Genomic DNA, 17,247 nt, shown 5'->3' on the forward strand with positions numbered 1-17,247 from the left:
ATTTGAAAAACATAACCTCTGGTCCTGCCCCTGCCAGGCAGCTCTTTCTTGCCTGGGAGGAATCTTCCTCCTTCAACCTCCAGGAGAGCAGAGGCTTGCTGGGGGGCGGGGGCAGCTATGTTCCTGGCTTCCACTGGGCAGGAGGGAGGGTCTCTAGAGACCATGAAAGTTGCACCCCTAACAAGTCACAGAGGATTGGAAGGTGCCCCAAAGGGGGCTCAGTCACTTGTGTCCTCCTGCAGCTTCTGAGACCTGTCATCAAACACGGGTGAAAGTAGTTGGGGGGGGGGAATAAGTGGAGGGGGTGGGGGACCCAGTCCAGTTCTTTTTCTGTACCTTCCAACATTTCTCCAATGAAAATAGGGACATCCTAAGGAAAAGTGGGACATCCCAGGATCAAATCAGAAGCTGGGACAGCTTCTCTAAATCAGGGACATCCCTGAAAAATAGGGACATTTGCAGGGTTTGTTCTTCCTTTCTCCCCATAACTCCACCATGTCTGCTTTGTGCATCTTGTTTCATTGGCACAAAGTTGGCTGTTTATCGAGCATTCATTTGTAGGGAGGTTGCTTTTGAGTTGCCCATTGGGGCATCTGGTTGGCCACTGTGAGAACAGGATACTGTGCTAGATGGTGGCCTGATCCAGCAGAACTCTTCTTCTGTCCTTTACACAATGTCAAGCACTTGTTAACCTACACTTTCCATTCCCTTTCCCCCTCGCCTCCCTTGCGGCAAAAAGTTTGGGATTTTGGGGATTGCATGAGAGCACCCAACCCACTGCTTTAACTGTGCAACCTGAATTGGCTGGTCTACGATTGGCTCCCCTGGAGAACAGTCTGGAAGCAGCCTGAGGAGTCCCGTGGAAGTGTTGCTCTGGCTTATGGCACCCTAACTCCCTGGCTCTTCATCGTGAAGACTAAAATGGCCACCACTTCACAGTGAATTGGTTTTCTGTGGCAGCCAGGCCTTGGCAGGCCATAGTCTGCTCCCCTGTACAGATGGTGGGAAAAGAGCTTTGCCCATCTGCATGGGTTTGCAAAGATGGAGAAAGGAGTGGCAGGAATATCTCCTGGTTTCCAGAGAGCAAATATGAATCATTCTGGCAAAATCTAAATCCAGGGTTGACCAAAACATTTGGTGCCTTGAGTGGAAGATCCACATGGCACTTGACTTCCTACTTGACGACTCCAGCAGGGGCCCCAATCCACCAGGCCTGGCACCACTGTCCGGTTTCCGTTCATTTCAATGAGGTTTACAGAGAACAAATTGCTGGTAGATTTTCCATACCCCCTGCTCCGGTTCAGACCCATCTCCATCCCTGTCAAGGACCATTTGTTTATTTAGTTATTTTTTATATACTGTGTTGTACTTCAAAGGAGACTCTAAGTGGTTTCGATCAATAAAATCAATACCAAAATATTCAATTAAAATTCCACTTTTTAAATGTACTGGTACCTCGGGTTACATACGCTTCAGGTTACATACGCTTCAGGTTACAGACTCCGCTAACCCAGAAATAGTATCTTGGGTTAAGAACTTTGCTTCAGGATGAGAACAGAAATTGTGCTCTGGCGGCGCAGCAGCAGTGGGAGGCCCCATTAGCTAAAGTGGTGCTTCAGGTTAAGAACAGTTTCAGGTTAAGAACGGACCTCTGGAACGAATTAAGTATGTAACCAGAGGTACCACTGTACAGAACAATTTGATATGATGCTCTTACAATGTAATTGTGAATATCAAGTATCTCGGACCCTAGTATCAGCCAGTGAGGTCTTGTTGGTGGTAATGCCAATGGTGGCTGCCCAGTTGGTGTTTAATAGAATGTTCTCCCTCATTATTGACTTTCAGAAGGAATATGAAAGTATTCCTGTTTACCTAGGCATCTGATGGTGGAAGGACACTGTTCTTGGCAACCCTGAGATCCCTGAACATTTAAAACTGATTTTAAAATGTTTAAATGTAACAGCTTTAGAATGTGATTTTTTGAATATTTTTAACTGCTCTTGGAATGCTTTTTTAAAAAATGTTTTGTTGTGGGTATGATCCTGCCAGGGTTTGAAATTAGCTGGGCACCAGGTGCATTTCTCACCCAAAGATTCTCCATTTGCGAGCACCTCAAAAAGTCTGGGTGCCATTTTTTGTGCCTGGCTGACACTCAAGGATTACTGAAATTATGTCCTGTGAAGACTCAAAGTATATGTTAAGGACAGACACTATAAGGAGTTTAATAATAAAGAGTAGAGTGTTTTGAAAAAGTATGGTCCCAATATTTTTATTGTAAACACCAAATTAAACATGCATTAACAATTTCTGTTAACAATGTGATATTAACAATGTGTCACTTATGTGAATTGCATATTAGTTCATGCTTATGAAAATAATAAATTAAAAAGTGTTGCCTACCCCCCCCCCCAATGGCAACTAGACATTCTGTTTTGGCACCCAGCTCCCAGGAGCCTTTTGGCTCCTAGCTATTCTATCCCAGTTTCTAACACTAGTTCCCACCCTGGGCTCCTCCAGGAGGAAGGGAAGGATATTACATAGTAAAATACATACATCAATACATAGTAAAATAATACTAATGAAACAAGTATCATTGGGGGAGGGGGCCACAATAGCAGCTAGCAGGCCTCTATCCCATGATGGGGACTGGACTGATGTCTGCTTCAAACCACAAACCGTTTTCTGTAGTGCCAGGTGGAAGATGCCAACTTTGCATTGCAAGGCAACTCTGGGTGTTGTTTTCTCAGACGGTTTTTGTTAACGGGCTCCTGTTTCCCCCAATGACAGAGCCCAAAATGACCCTGAAGAGGTACTTTGTGAAGGCTCTCCATCGCCTCCAGAAGGGTCCTGGCTACACCTACAAAGAACTGCTGGTCTGGTACTGTGATAATACCAACACCCACGGGCCCAAGCGCATCATCCGCGAGGGACCCAAGAAGAAAGTCATCTGGTTCTTGCTGACCCTGCTCTTTGCCTCCCTGGTCTTCTGGAACTGGGGGTCCCTCATCCTAACATACCTGAGCTACGGCGTCTCCGCCTCCCTCGCCATTGGCTTCAAGACCATGACCTTCCCTGCCGTCACCATCTGCAATGCAAGCCCATACAGGTGAGCTGCTTTTTCTTCTTTCTTTTTTCTGTATTTTCTTCTTTTCTTTTTTCTTAATTCTTTTTTCTTTAATTTTCTTTTTGTAGTATGAGATTGTAAATTCTTTGTAAATTCTTTGTATATGTCTGTAATTTAAATTAATAACGATTATTTTTTTTAAAGAGAGAGAGAGATAATGCAATTCTGGGCTGCATCAATAGGAGTATTGCATCTAGATCAAGGGAAGTAATAGTGCCACTGTATTCTGCTCTGGTCAGACCTCACCTGGAGTACTGTGTCCAGTTCTGGGCACCACAGTTCAAGAAGGACACTGACAAACTGGAACGTGTCCAGAGGAGGGCAACCAAAATGGTCAAAGGCCTAGAAATGATGCCTTATGAGGAACGGCTAAGGGAGCTGGGCAAGTTTAGCCTGGAGAAGAGGAGGTTAAGGGGTGATATGATAGCCATGTTCAAATATATAAAAGGATGTCACACAGAGGAGGGAGAAAGGTTGTTTTCTGCTGCTCCAGAGAAGCGGACATGGAGCAATGGATCCAAACTACAAGAAAGAAGATTCCACCTAAACATTAGGAAGAACTTCCTGACAGTAAGAGCTGTTCGACAGTGGAATTTGCTGCCAAGGAGTGTGGTGGAGTCTCCTTCTTTGGAGGTCTTTAAGCAGAGGCTTGACAACCATATGTCAGGAGTGCTCTGATGGTGTTTCCTGCTTGGCAGGGGGTTGGACTCGATGGCCCTTGTGGTCTCTTCCAACTCTATGATTCTATGATTCTATGATTCTAGAGGACCCTGGACTAGATGGGCCATTGGCCTGATCCAGCAGGCTCTTCTTATGTTCTTAGATCAGTGGTCCTGCCTGGGGTGGTTTCCCATTGGGGCAGGATGCTAGACTAGACGATCCCCCTCTGGCCTTATGCAGCTGCCAGGTCGCTCTTTTGTTTTTATGTGCTAAATCAGTCTGGATTAAGAGATGCCACTTGAACCCCAAAGGGCAGCAGTTCCTGAAGTCTACCCACATGGCTGCACCTGAGGAACCATCCTCCCTTGGGCAGCATGGCTGTAGGAACACTGCTCTCACTGCTTGCAAGGGTTATCCTCTGGAATGCTGCAGAACAGACTTTCCATTCTGGGGATTCCTGTGCACAAAAACTATCTGCCTTGGACCTTTGAAGGCAAAAGTTCACGGTCAGTGTACACACCACCAGTTGGAAAGCAGTTGGCACCTGTGTGGCAAGAGCAGGGATGCCCAGGGGAAGGTGTAATGTTTTAGGGCAGCCTTTCCCCGCAACCTGGTGCCCTCCAGGACTTTGGGGCTACAGCTCCCAGCTGCCTCAGCTTGCTATGACTGTGCTGGTTGGGGCTGATGGGAGGTCTGGGTGTCTCAAGGGTCATAGGATGGAGGATGTTGGTAATTTAGCTGGAATTGGCAGCTTTTAGAGAAAGTCAGAAGTGGAAAGGATTTCTCCTAAAGGAGTTGGGCATCAGAGAGGAGGAGGAGGACCCTAACTCTCAGCCAGCCACTTCCTAAGTTCCAGGAAAAATTATCCGCAGGATCAACTTGCTGGTGGAAATATCACTCTCTAATCTAGCCTTCCCTCCCTGCCACTTTATCCCTGACCTGAGGGTGGAATTTCTGCAGTAGTTCCCACTAGTGGGGAGCAGGTGTGGGAGGAATTGGCATTCAAAGGTGAACAGGCTAGATTTCCCAACAGTGTGCAGGCTGAAACACAGCCACCCCTTGAAATTCATGTTTCTTTCCATTTGAAATTTAGTTCTGTGGCCAAATAATGTGCACAGAAGAGCACAGACAAGGATAAAGTGTGTGAATAAATGCAATTCATACAGTGAAAACTACATATAAATAATAAGTTGTTATTGTTATTATTGTTGTTGTTATACCAAAATGCATTATGGGAAACGGCGTTGCAAAAATGTCCCTATGAGAAGAAATTTGCACCACGATATTGTTGCATTTTCATGACATTCACAGGCGAATGGGGAGAACTGAACTTAAGGTTGGTTGCTTTCCAGATATTCCAAAGCAAAGCCCTACTTGCAGGAGTTGGACAACCTCATTGATGCTGCCCTTGAACAAATCCTGCAGCCTCCCAATGAGAACATGACTGTGTCTAGCCCAACAAACTCTAGCCAGGATCTGAACATGCAGCTGTGGAACCAGATCCCCCTGATGCTCATTGATGAAAGCAACAAGACTCATCCAGTCATCTATGACATCCTCGGAAACCACTCCTCTTTTGCAAACCTAGATGGCAAGAACTGCAAGCTAGCCTTAAAGCTGGTAAGGGGAGGGGGGCCCCATGGGACCTGATGGAGGTGGTGGTGGGGAAACCAGTAGGTGGGGAGGGGAGGGGCACCACCGAGTCATCCTTCTCTGCCCCAGGTAAAAGAGGGGGAACACTGGGAACATGTCACCGTATGACAGAGAAATTCTGCCTGCAATGCATAGTTGAATAATGGAACTCCCTCCCACAGGAGGCAGTGATGACCACCAACTTGGACAGCTTTAAAAGAGGGCTACACAAATTCATAGAGGAAGCTAATAGCCATGATGGATAAGCTCTGCCTCTATATTCTATATATGGCAGTGCCTCTGAATATCAGTTGCTAGAAGCCACGGGAACCGAGTGTTGCTTGTGTGCTTAGTTGCTGCTTGCAGGTTTCCCATGAGCCACAGTGGTTGGCCACTGTGAGAACAGGATGCTGGACTTTGGCCTGATCCAGCCAGCTCTTCTTATGTCCTTATGAACCCTGGATGTCTGAAACTGGAGGCAAAGGAGAAGAAGCTGCTGCTGTCTCTAGCCTTCCCCACAGCTGTTTTTGGCCCTCTTTGTTGCACCTCCATTCGAAGGGGTGGATCCGTCATCTCACCCAGTCAGGTGCCTCTGATAAAGCCACAAGCAGGCAGCAGAGGGGAGCTAAAAAAATCAGGCAATCCCTGCAGTGCTGGATCAGGCCAAAGGGGGGTCAAACAGAAGCTGCAACAGGAAGAACCCACAAGCAGGCCCTGAGGGCAACAGCAACCCTCTCCTCACCTGCAGTTCCCAGGTGCAGCATGACCCATAGCCATTGCTAGCTGACTCCTCCATTCATTCATTTGAAACCTCATTAGAACCCAGGAAGCTGGACCGCTGGTCCATTTAGCTCAGCATCGTCTGCACTGACTGGCAGCAATGGCTCCCCAGAGTTCCAGGCAAGACACCTAGACCTACCTGGAGATGATGTCAGAGTCTGAACCTGGGACCTTCTTATGCCAAGCAGGTGGTGTGCCCCTGACACAGATCCCTTCCCCTGTGACTCCAGCTGCCCCTGAACACGGAGGTTCCATTTAGTGACCTTGGCTAGACCTCTTCTGCACAAATGTGCCTCTTTTTGCTTCTCTCCCTCACCGCTCTCTAATTCTGCTCAAAGTGCACCAATAACGGCACCAGTTGCACCTACCGGAACTTCACCAGCGCGGCCCAGGCAGTGACCGAGTGGTACGTCTTGCAGTCCACCAGCATCTTGTCCCAGAAGACAGAGAGAGAGAGGATTGATATGGGCTACAAGGCAGAGGAAATGATCCTGGCCTGTCTGTTTGGAGCAGAGCCTTGCAATTACAAGTAGGTATCTGGGGGGAATCTTGCCAAGTTTTTGTTTAACTGAAAGAGCATCTTTGGCAACATAAACTCTCATTCACACACACACATACACACACACACATATATTAAAATTTTCTGATTTACATTTCAAAATATTCATTTAAACAACCCTAAATCAATGACTTCCCTTCTTCTTTTTCTATGGTTCATATTGCATACCATAAAAGGTAAAGGTAAAGGGACCCCTGACCATTAGGTCTAGTCGTGGCCGACTCCGGGGTTGCGGTGCTCATCTCGCTTTATTGGCCGACGGAGCCGGCGTACAGCTTCCGGGTCATGTGGCCAGCATGACTAAGCCGCTTCTGGCAAACCAGAGCAGCACAGGGAAACACCATTTACCTTCCCACCAGAGCAGTACCCATTTATCTACTTGCACTTTGACGTGCTTTCGAACTGCTAGGTTGGCAGGAGCAGGGACCGAGCAACGGGAGCTCACCCTGTCGCGGGGATTTGAACCGCCGACCTTCTGATCAGCAAATCCTAGGCTCTGTGGTTTAACCTACAGCGCCACCCGTGTCCCCATTGCATACCATACATCCCTGCATATTTTACATGCACTAAACCATTCAGTAATCCATTGTTAAATCCATCAAAACTTATTTTCACTGTTGAATTTATCTTAATGCTACCAGCATTTTCAAATTAACACAATTTCCACCCATATATTCAGTAAACATTTTCCAGTCTTCTTTGAAAGTACATTCTTCTTGTTCTCTTATTCTATATGTTAAATCTGCAAGCTGCACGTATTCCATCAATTTAAGCTGGCAACATAAACTCTTGAACAGGGTAAACGAAGGAGGAGGCTGGTCTCTAGTGCATGCGGCCAAAGTCTTCCTATAGAAGGGCTGGGGGACAGGGTTGGGCCGCTGGGCCACATCCACACCCACTGTGAGCCAAGTTTGACATCAGGTGACCGGTTCCCCAACACACACACCTCTATGATGCCGAACAGCAACTGCTGGGGTTCCAACTGGTCACAGCAAATTCTGTCCCTCTGTGTAGGGCAAATGGATCCCCGTTTATTGAGATTTGCCTGATTCTGAGCTTGAGCAGACTGGTGGGGAGAGCTGCATGGAAAATCTGATGCACAGCTGGGAAGGAGTTACCCTGAGCCCAGCAGAAGAGCCCAGCTGTTGGATCAGACCAATGAGGCCCTGCCTGGACCAGCATTCTCCTAGCAAGCAGCACCTGGGAGCAACAGCTCTCCCCACCTGTGATTCTCAACACGTGATACTCAGAGGCATATTGCCTCCAACAGTGGAGGCAGAACAAACCCATCATGGCCAGTAGCCATTGATAGCTGCGTCTCCTCCATGAATTTGTATCACCAGATCTGCAGTACAAGATGACATGTGCAAGCTATGAAATGTGTGTAAGATCTGCAGGGAACTATAAATAATTTCCATTCCTTCCTTGGCTCAAATTGCACCCAAAATCCAAGGATGGTACTGCACAGTTGATCTACAGCAGACTCCACCAGTCTAGGGCCTTCCAGCTGATGTGGACTATAGCTCCCATCAGCCCCTGCCAGTGCACCTGGGAGTTGTAGTGCAAAACAGCTGGAGGGTACCCGGCTGGCAAAGGCTAGAGCCGTTTCCTAGTTCAGAGGAGATGGCTGGGGGTGTGTGCGGAGGGTGGATTTAAGGAGCTGTCCCATCCTGCTCCACCCCACTCCCACTGCCGCCTTAGTGCTTCTTACTGGCACCAATAGCCTGATTTGATTTAATTAAATTTCTAGCCCAGTCTCAAGGTTTCGGGTGGATTACTGTCTGAAAAATGACATCCAGTGTACTGGAATCAGATTTTAATAGACCTAAAATCCTAGACCCTCAGAAGCTTAGAGGCCAGAACAAATAAGACCAGTTTGCAGAATCGCTGAAAAGAATGCAAGTCTTGGTCAGCTTCCAGTGGACAATCTGCCGCCGCCGCCACCTCTGCTCCCACCTTGAAATGGACACAACTTTTGGCCCAATATTTCAGCTGCTGCATGAGTCCCATCCAGCAGGAGAAGCAAAACTCTCTTTTTGTTGGATTGGCTAATGGTAAAAATGCTTGGCGTGTGACCTTTCAGATTACACAGAAGCCTTTTTCAAACACAGATGCTCATTGCCAGAGGAATCATAATAAAATTTAAGAGCGATGTTCCATGTCCAGGCTGATGTCAACCTGGTAATGTTGCATGGTAATGGGAAGGATTTCTGCTTTTGTATACAAGGACTAAGAATTAATCAGCAATCTGGTCTTGCTTGGGACACTGAAGAAGGCTTCTGTGTAGCTGCAAAGTTTGCTCGCTGCCTGCATCTGAAAGATGAGGGATGGCTTGGCTTGCTCTGTAGATGGAGGGTTTTCTTTCCCTGCTGCTGAGTCACCCGTGTCCAGTACATTGCGGCTAATTATCAATCAGCAAACACTTGGGGCTATTTAATTAAACCAGGAACAGATTGGTTAACAGATTGGTTATCAGAGCCCCAGGCTAGGCAGGCTGACCTGGGCTTGCTGCAGTCAGGCTCACCTGGCCACTGGCCAGACCTCTGGAACTCAGAAGCTCAGGACTCATTTCCTCTCTCCATTAGCTGAAATAAGAAGGGCCTCCTACTGGCTCCCAGCACATCTGCTGGCCAGCACTGTGCTCTGCCCACATTGGCTGTGACTGCAGCTCCTGTCACATAAGAGCAACGCAGGGAGGATCACAGCCTCCTCAGCCCCTGACCCTGTTGCACACGTATCTCCTACAAAGGCAGTTCAAAGAAGCCTCAAAACTGCTCTCTCTGCCTTCCCCTTCACCCCACAAGCTTTGGGGCAATGGAGTAGACATTCTCCTGATGTGCAATGGCAGATTTGGCCAATGCCCCATCTAGTCCAGCCTCCTGTTCTCACAGTGCTCAACTGTGTGCTGTGTGAAGAACTTATCTGTCCAGAATCTTCCAACATTCCACTTCCATGAATTCTGCTGTTAGGAGAGAGGGAGAAAACTTTGTGGGCAGATCCTGTTTTGGAGTCAGACTTCCACAGGGACAATTCTAGAACTGGAGGGGTCTTTGTAGAAGAAGAGGAGGAGGAGGAGGAGGAGTTTGGATTTGATATCCCTCTTTATCACTACCCAAAGGAGTCTCAAAGCGGCTAACATTCTCCTTTCCCTTCCTCCTCCACAACAAACACTCTGTGAGGTGAGTGGGGCTGAGAGATTTCAGAGAAGTGTGACTAGCCCAAGGTCACCCAGCAGCTGCATGTGGAGAGGCGGGGATGCGAACCCGGTTCACCAGATTACGAGTCCACCCCACCCCGCTCAGCTGATGCTGCAAATGCAGAACAAGAACTTCCCCGAACCCTGGCTCTCTGGCCTGGGCTTGTGGAGTTCCAGCAAGGGAGAGGCCACGCTCCATCTCAGTTCTTTCTCAGGTCAGGGTCAAATTGCTCTTTTCATCCTCCAGACGACCTCTTGACTTTATTTGCTTGCGCAAAGCTGGCACAGTGGTTGGACTCAGCCCGGTCTTTACTGAGTGTTCCCTCTAATTTGTTTATGGGGCGGTTACACAACAAAACAAATCCTTAATCCTGGTTTGCAGGCTTCCATCAATCACCCCACACTTTTCAATGTATTTACCCACCATTTAAATAGCTGCAAAAAGTCCTCTTTTCTCTTTTTTTAAAGTGGACGTTGTGCCAGGGAGGCAGAGCACTCAGATCCGCCTTAATAGCACCAACCTAAAGCTCTTGTCTGCTCTTGAATCCCTCCTGCAAAATAGCAACACAGCCTAAAGGCCCCCGATGCATCTTCTGCTGCCCTTCTGAGATCTATCCTGTAACTCAAGCCCACTTTATTTTGCCCAAAGGGCACATTTCCCCCCTCTTCCATGGGACAGGTATCCCTACCTCCTGCTCCCCAGCCTCCCACAATCTCCTTCTTTGGTGGTTTCTAAGCAGAGCTTGGATGGCCATCTGTCAAGGATTCTTTAGCTGCGATTCCTACTTCACAGGGGGTTGGACTAGATGACCTTTGGGGGTCCCTTCCAACCATCCTATGATTCTATTCAATATGCTCCAGTTCCTTCAACCTTCCCTCACAGGACTGGTTTTCCATCTTCATTGCGCTTCTCTAAAGCTCTTGCGGTTTGTTGGCGTCCTTCAAGCGTGGTTTCCAGCACTGGACCCAGGAGTCCAGATGAGGCTGCTCTATTGCAGAACAAGAGCTGAACTCTCTCCCCTTGACTTGGAAGCCATCTTTCCATGGAGGCAGCCTAGAGGGCCTTGGCCTTTCCTCCAGGGCTAACCCCACCCCGCTGCTTCCCGTCATTCTAGCTGAGAATGACGTTCTCTTTGGAGTGACGTCTGGGATTTCACTGAGAGCCACCCCCTCACCCCCCTTCCAAGTGCCAAAAGCCAAATGTCACCCGACTGGCGCATCCCTGACTTTCCTTCTGCTCTACTTGGCTCTTCGCTCTCTTGTTTGCAATTTGCTTTTTTATCCCAAGGCCTGTCTGTCACCAGACCTCTCGGGTTCTGTTTGTGAGGACCAGAAATCAGGTGAGCAAATAAGTTTTGCCTGACGACATGCACCTGACCTTCAAGGCAGGCCCTGCTCCTTTTGTTGTCAAGAAAGGAGAAAGAAAACCCCTTTGGCCATAGGCCATCAAGATAGCAGTTGACATATCTTTTTAGCCCTTTAGGATGTTTTGATGGGGCAGGTGTTGCTTGTAGCTCAGGGAGCTTGGTGGGAGAGGGTGGGGTTGCCTTTTGCTGCAGTTTGTGGTTTGGGTCTTTGGCTCGGGCATTTTTGAGAGCTCCCCCCTCCCTCCTCAACTGGTGCCTTGATAATATGATGCAGAGTGAGGTGGTGGCTGCTGCCTCTGATCATTCACAACCAGCTTTTTTGGCATCGATAAATACAGACTATCAATTTGGGCCCAGAATGCTGCAGGGGACAGAGGAATTAGCAGTGACTGATTGATTGATTGATTGATTGATTGATTGATTGCATTTATGCCCCACCTTCTTTCCTCCAAAGAGCTCAAGGTGGCATACATAGTTCCAGTGCTTTTATTCTGGCGGGACGCAGGGGTATGCATACCCCTAAACATTTTGTGAATCTTTGTACTTTTATCCATTTACTGTATTTATTTTTCCCAATTCGAACTATAAAATGGTGGTTTTCTTGAGACAAAATGAGAGTACCCCTAAACATTTTTTTTTTTAGAAAAAAGTACTGCATAGTTCTCTTCCCCCACATTTTATCCTCGCAACAACCCTATGAGGTAGGTCAGGCTGAGAGGCAGTGACTGGCCCAAGGTCACCAAGGGAGCTTCATGGCTGAGTGGGGATTTGAATAAACACACAATTAATTGTGACTGTTTTAAACTGTATTGGGTTATTATCTCCCTTACTGGGTCATGCAAACCACTATTTTGAATAATGCTTTATTTGGGGTGGAGGGGACCGGAGAGGAGTTTAGGGAACCAAGGGGGTGAGATCCCCCCCCAAAAAAAATGTTTGGAGACCACTGGTGTATTAGAGGGTCCCTCCCCAGAAGGTTTTTGTTTTGTTTTGTTTTTTTGCAAGCCAAGTGAACTGCTCCCTTCCCAAATGTGCGTCCCTCTCCCCCTTTCTCACCTGGGCTTCCTTCTGCAGGAACTTCACCCACCTCTACCACCCGGACCACGGCAACTGCTACATCTTCAACTGGGGCGTGGAGAAGAAGCCACTCATCTCTTCCAATCCTGGCGCAGAGTTTGGTAGGTAGCGCGGAAGAGGCGAAGGAGCAGCCCTGACATCTGGCTTTGCTTTCCCCCTCCAAATCTGAATGCCCTTGCAGGTTCCTCTGGGTAGGAAGGAGGGGGGCCCTCTGGAGTCTTAGGGTGCCATCGTGAAAAAGGGGCCTGATTCCCAGGCCTCCAGGTGGAGGGAGTGATGGGGAAAGCACCTGCTGTTTAGCTGGGCGTTCCTAATCCGTTCTAGGCGACTTCCAACAAAATATTAAAATACAGTGATGCATCAAACATTAAAAGCTTCCCTAAAGAGGGCTGCCTTCAGATGTCTTCTAAAAGTCTGGTAGTTGTTGTTCTCTTTGACATCTGGTGGGAGGGCGTTCCACAGGGCGGGTGCCACTACCGAGAAGGCCCTCTGCCTGGTTCCCTGTAACTTTCCTAGCCCTGTTTCCCAGCCCTGTGACCTTTTCACTGGAGATGTGTGGCAGAGGTTTGAACTAATGCTCTGCGCCGAAGCCATGCAGTCCTGCAAGGCCTGTGCATGGCAGGCAACCAGCCACCCCAACAGGAGGGCCGGCTTAAGACATTTTGTCCCTGGAGGCAGAAGAGCCAAGGGAGTCTTCCCTCCCAGCATGAAAGCATGTCCATGTTATTTTGCCACCTGAGGCCCTGATGGCTCTCTTTTTTTCCTGCCTGAGTCAGCCACCTCCCTCTGCCTAATGGCAGAGCCGGCTTTGCTCCCCAGACTAGAAGAGACCACAGAGTCCTCCCCAGGCCAGGCCAGACAGAGCCAAGCCCTCTCTTCTCCTCTCCAAAGGTGCCTGTTGCAGCTAGAATGAGGCTCAGGTGGGGACTTTGTGTCTCTCTTTGTGCCCACCCCCCACTGCCGATTCCAGCTCCCGCGTTGCTTGCTGGGGGCCGCAGGCTGACGATTGGTCTTTGCTCCCTTTGCCCAGGGCTGAAGCTGATCCTGGACATCAGCCAAGATGACTACATCCCCTACCTCACCTCGACGGCCGGGGCCTGGCTGATGCTGCATGAGCAGAAGACCTTCCCTTTCCTGAAGGATCAGGGCATCTATGCCATGTCTGGGACAGAGACCTCCATTGGCGTCTTGGTGGTAGGTGCCTGGCATGTCCCGACTGTTCACAGAACTTGGGGCGGGGATGGGAGTGGCTGAGACTCTCTTGGGTCCAGCCAACTTGGGTCCAGCCAGTAGGGAGGTGGGACTCTGCTTTGTTGTTGTTTAGTCGTTTAGTCGTGTCCGACTCTTCGTGACCCCATGGACCAGAGCACGCCAGGCACTTCTGTCCTCCACTGCCTCCCGCAGTTTGGTCAAACTCATGCTGGTAGCTTCGAGAACACCATCCAACCATCTTGTCCTCTGTCATCCCCTTCTCCTTGTGCCCTCCATCTTTCCCAACATCAGGGTCTTTTCCAGGGAGTCTTCTCTTCTCATGAGGTGCCCAAAGTATTGGAGCCTCAGCTTCAGGATCTGTCCTTCCAGTGAACACTCAGGGCTGATTTCCTTAAGAATGGATCGGTTTGGTCTTCTTGCAGTCCATGGGACTCTCAAGAGTCTCCTCCAGCACCATAATTCAAAAGCATCAATTCTTCAGCGATCAGCCTTCTTTATGCTCCAGCTTTCACTTCCATACATCACTACTGGAAAAACCATAGCTTTTACTATATGGACCTTTGTTGGCAAGGTGATGTCTCTGCTTTTTAAGATGACAGGACTCTGCTTTAGGAAGACTCAAATGCCAAGCCTTCCTTGGCCGAAACTCCTCCCCACCCTGAAGCCAAACTTTATCCAGCAAGACAGAAAATCAGGGTGCCTGTTTCAGTACACCTAAAATCCAGTTTCACCAAGAGTCGGGGCAAGAGGGAGTGTCCTTCCTTCTTGCTGTCCTGCAATACCAGTTCCTGGGAACCACGGGCAGGTGCAGAAGGTGCTTGTGTTCAGGTCCTGCTTGCAGGTTTCCCATTAAGGCATCTGGTTGGCCAGTGTGAGAACAGGAGGCTGGACTAGGTTGGGCCCCTTTGGTCTAATCCAAAAGCAAGTCTCTCCTCCTCCTCTTATGGCACTGTCCTCTGTCGGAGGCAGTACGCCTCTGAATACCAGTTTCTGGGAATCCCAGGTGGGCTGAATGCTGTTGCTTGTACAGGAGGCTGGATAAGATGGTCCTCTTTGGCCTAGTCCGGCACCCAGGCTTTTCTGATGTTCCAACTTTGCTTGCAAGGCTGCGTACACATGCTCCTGTTTATTCTGCAACAAGCGTGCTCCCACAACTGGTTTGGGAAGAGGCGTGCACGTGACATTAGCCAATCCATATCTATTCTGCCGTTTCCTATGAAATTCTGCGTTATGGTGCACTTCCCCACAAAACCAGCTTTGATCTTAATTGAGAAAAGTACAACCTCGCTGTGTTTTCAGCCCGGGGAAGTGTACACAGCCTAAGACTTCAGGAAAACATACAGATGTTTCTGGTGTCTTCTTGACGCAACAAAACAGAGACTTTTGCATGCAGGGAGCAAAGTCCCCTTCCTCTCTTCATTTCAGGGCAGTGTCACTGCCTTTCAGGGATCTGGTGCTTCTTTTATGGGGTGGCAGGAGAACTGAGAGCAAGAAGCAACTGTTCGGGGATCCCGCCTGCCCTTAAGATTTCTTTCTTTCTTTCTAGGATGAACTTGTGCGGATGGGAGCTCCTTACAGCGACTGCACAGTGAACGGGTCAGACATCCCTATAAAGAATCTGTATCAAGACTATCCTACTTACCAGGTAATGATTTCTCCACTTCACTCCAATTGTTAATTTAGTATTAATTTATCATCGTCATCCTCAAGCCCTCCACCCTAAGGTCCCAGAGTGGGTTGCAACAATTAAAACACAGTTTAAAACAGTGGTTCCCAATGTGTGCTACCCCCTGCGGGGCTGCAGGATTACCTAAAGGGCTGCTCAGAGGCAAGGGGGCAGGGTGGGGTGTTCGAGGTGTGAATGACTATCAGACTCTGAAAAGCTCGTATCACAGGATCAAGTCTGTCAGTTTTGTTAATGAAGCTAAATATTTTAAACTTGATTTTGAATAAATTGGCAGTTAATGGTGGCTGTTTTGAATTGTGTTGGGTTATTGTCTTCCTTACTGGGTCCTGCAAACTGCTATTCTGAATAATGCTTTTTATAGGGTAGATAACACTGGGGACGAGTTTATGGAACCAAGGGGGCAGTAGCCCAAATGATCTGGGAACCACTGGTCTAAAACAACTCAGAGAAGGGAAACAGCTTTCAGTGCCTGCTCCCTTGATTTTAAGTCACCCTGAGATCGGATGTCTTTCTCTGGGCAGTTGGTTCCCAAAATTCAAGACTTACGCTTAGGTGAGTTTGGAGGCCAGGAATCAGCTTAGGAACCTGCAGGTTATAATTTTATATATATATGTATAACAGCAAAAACGAACAAATGGGAGTGTCCTTGAGCATGTGCAGAGTGCATTTCCCTCTTCCCTCTGTCCGTGTGTTGTGGGACAGTTTTGCCTCCTGGCCAGAGTAGCTCCCAAGCATGCGGGGTGGTTTTGTTTGTTTGTTTGTTTGTTTGTTTGTTTGTTTGTTTGTTTGTTAGCAATCCATAGCTGTGATTCCCGCATTGCAGTGGTTGGAATAAATGCCCTTCCAACTTTACAATTCTGTGTTTCCCCTGATGAGCAGAGGTTGCCTCTGCAGAGCAGAGCAGGTGGCTTGAGTGGTGGGGACTCTCCTTTGCTGGAGGCCTCTGCTTCTGCCACGCATATTGCTGCTGCTGCTGCTGCTTTCTGCACAGCAAGTCGAAGGGCAAGTTTCCCAGCATTCCTCCCCTCTTGCACAAAATCCCAACAACTGTAAACTGAAAAGCCAAAGTTTGTTTCAGCCAAGGGGCAGGAGGCTGGAGAGGGAGCAGCCGGCTGCCTCCTCCTTTCCCAAGTCCCTAAGTACGTCTCCACTGCTCTAAATGTGTCTCCGAGAAGGAAAGGCTGGCGGTCGCCTCCTTCCTTCGACTCCTGCTCATGTAAACTGTTTTCATGTAAACAATGGCAGACAAGCCCTCCAAACATGGAAGGCGCAAGGTGTTTGGTTTCTTCCATAGCCAAAGGCAACTTGCCTTACTCTGCCTTGGCTGCTCTGCTTCCTGGGAGGGGAAATCACCACTCATGTTGTAAAGGACATCAACAGGTTTAAAAGCCCAGTAAAGTCTATAGTGGAAGAACGGCTGGTAAATAATACCTGTCTGATGTGTGCCAAGAGGCGAGAACTTCAGTAGCGCAGATCAACTATTAACTAGGAACATAGGAAGTAAATGCTCTACTACCACTGAGCGACGGTCCTTCCCTTAAAAAAAACACAAGGTTCTAGTCCTCTTTGTTTCTGAATCAAGGGCTGATTTAAACCAGGACATAGGAAGACACCTGGTCCATCTAGCTCAGTATTGTCTACACCAGGGGTCTGCAACCTTTAAGACAAAAAGAGCCACTTGGACCCATTTCCGAAGGAAAAAAAACTGGGAGCCGCAAAACTCATCATTATAAAAATAACTTTTTTGTCACTTTTTTATTATTTCTTTGTTTGACCCCTCATAATTACTCCTCCTCATAGAAATAAACGTTAAATTAACAAGTTACCTTTTTGTGTGTGTGTGTTCTTCACTCCCCTTCAAAACAGTGACCACCGTACATGCCCCTTACAATGTAGCGGGCGGGCGGGAAGGTGACGTCGGGACGGTGCGTGACTAATGCACACACCGCCCCC

The 17,247-nt window shown here is 48.3% G+C and overlaps 1 protein-coding gene across 3 annotated transcripts in view; it reads left to right on the top strand.

Annotated features, from left to right (window-relative positions):
- SCNN1B (sodium channel epithelial 1 subunit beta) overlaps positions 1 to 17,247 on the top strand; it is a 39,565-nt gene that overhangs the window by 13,182 nt on the left and 9,136 nt on the right. For all 3 annotated transcript variants that reach the window (XM_081840557.1, XM_081840558.1, XM_081840559.1), the window contains exons 3-8: positions 2,788 to 3,106; positions 5,137 to 5,404; positions 6,535 to 6,725; positions 12,393 to 12,496; positions 13,426 to 13,589; positions 15,154 to 15,252. In XM_081840557.1, coding sequence (XP_081696683.1) covers positions 2,788 to 3,106; positions 5,137 to 5,404; positions 6,535 to 6,725; positions 12,393 to 12,496; positions 13,426 to 13,589; positions 15,154 to 15,252 — 1,145 coding nt within the window. The remainder of the gene's footprint in view (positions 1 to 2,787; positions 3,107 to 5,136; positions 5,405 to 6,534; positions 6,726 to 12,392; positions 12,497 to 13,425; positions 13,590 to 15,153; positions 15,253 to 17,247) is intronic.

This window comes from Podarcis erhardii (genome assembly GCF_964252035.2).
Source record: "Podarcis erhardii genome assembly, chromosome: 14".
NCBI classification, from domain to species: Eukaryota; Metazoa; Chordata; class Lepidosauria; order Squamata; family Lacertidae; genus Podarcis; species Podarcis erhardii.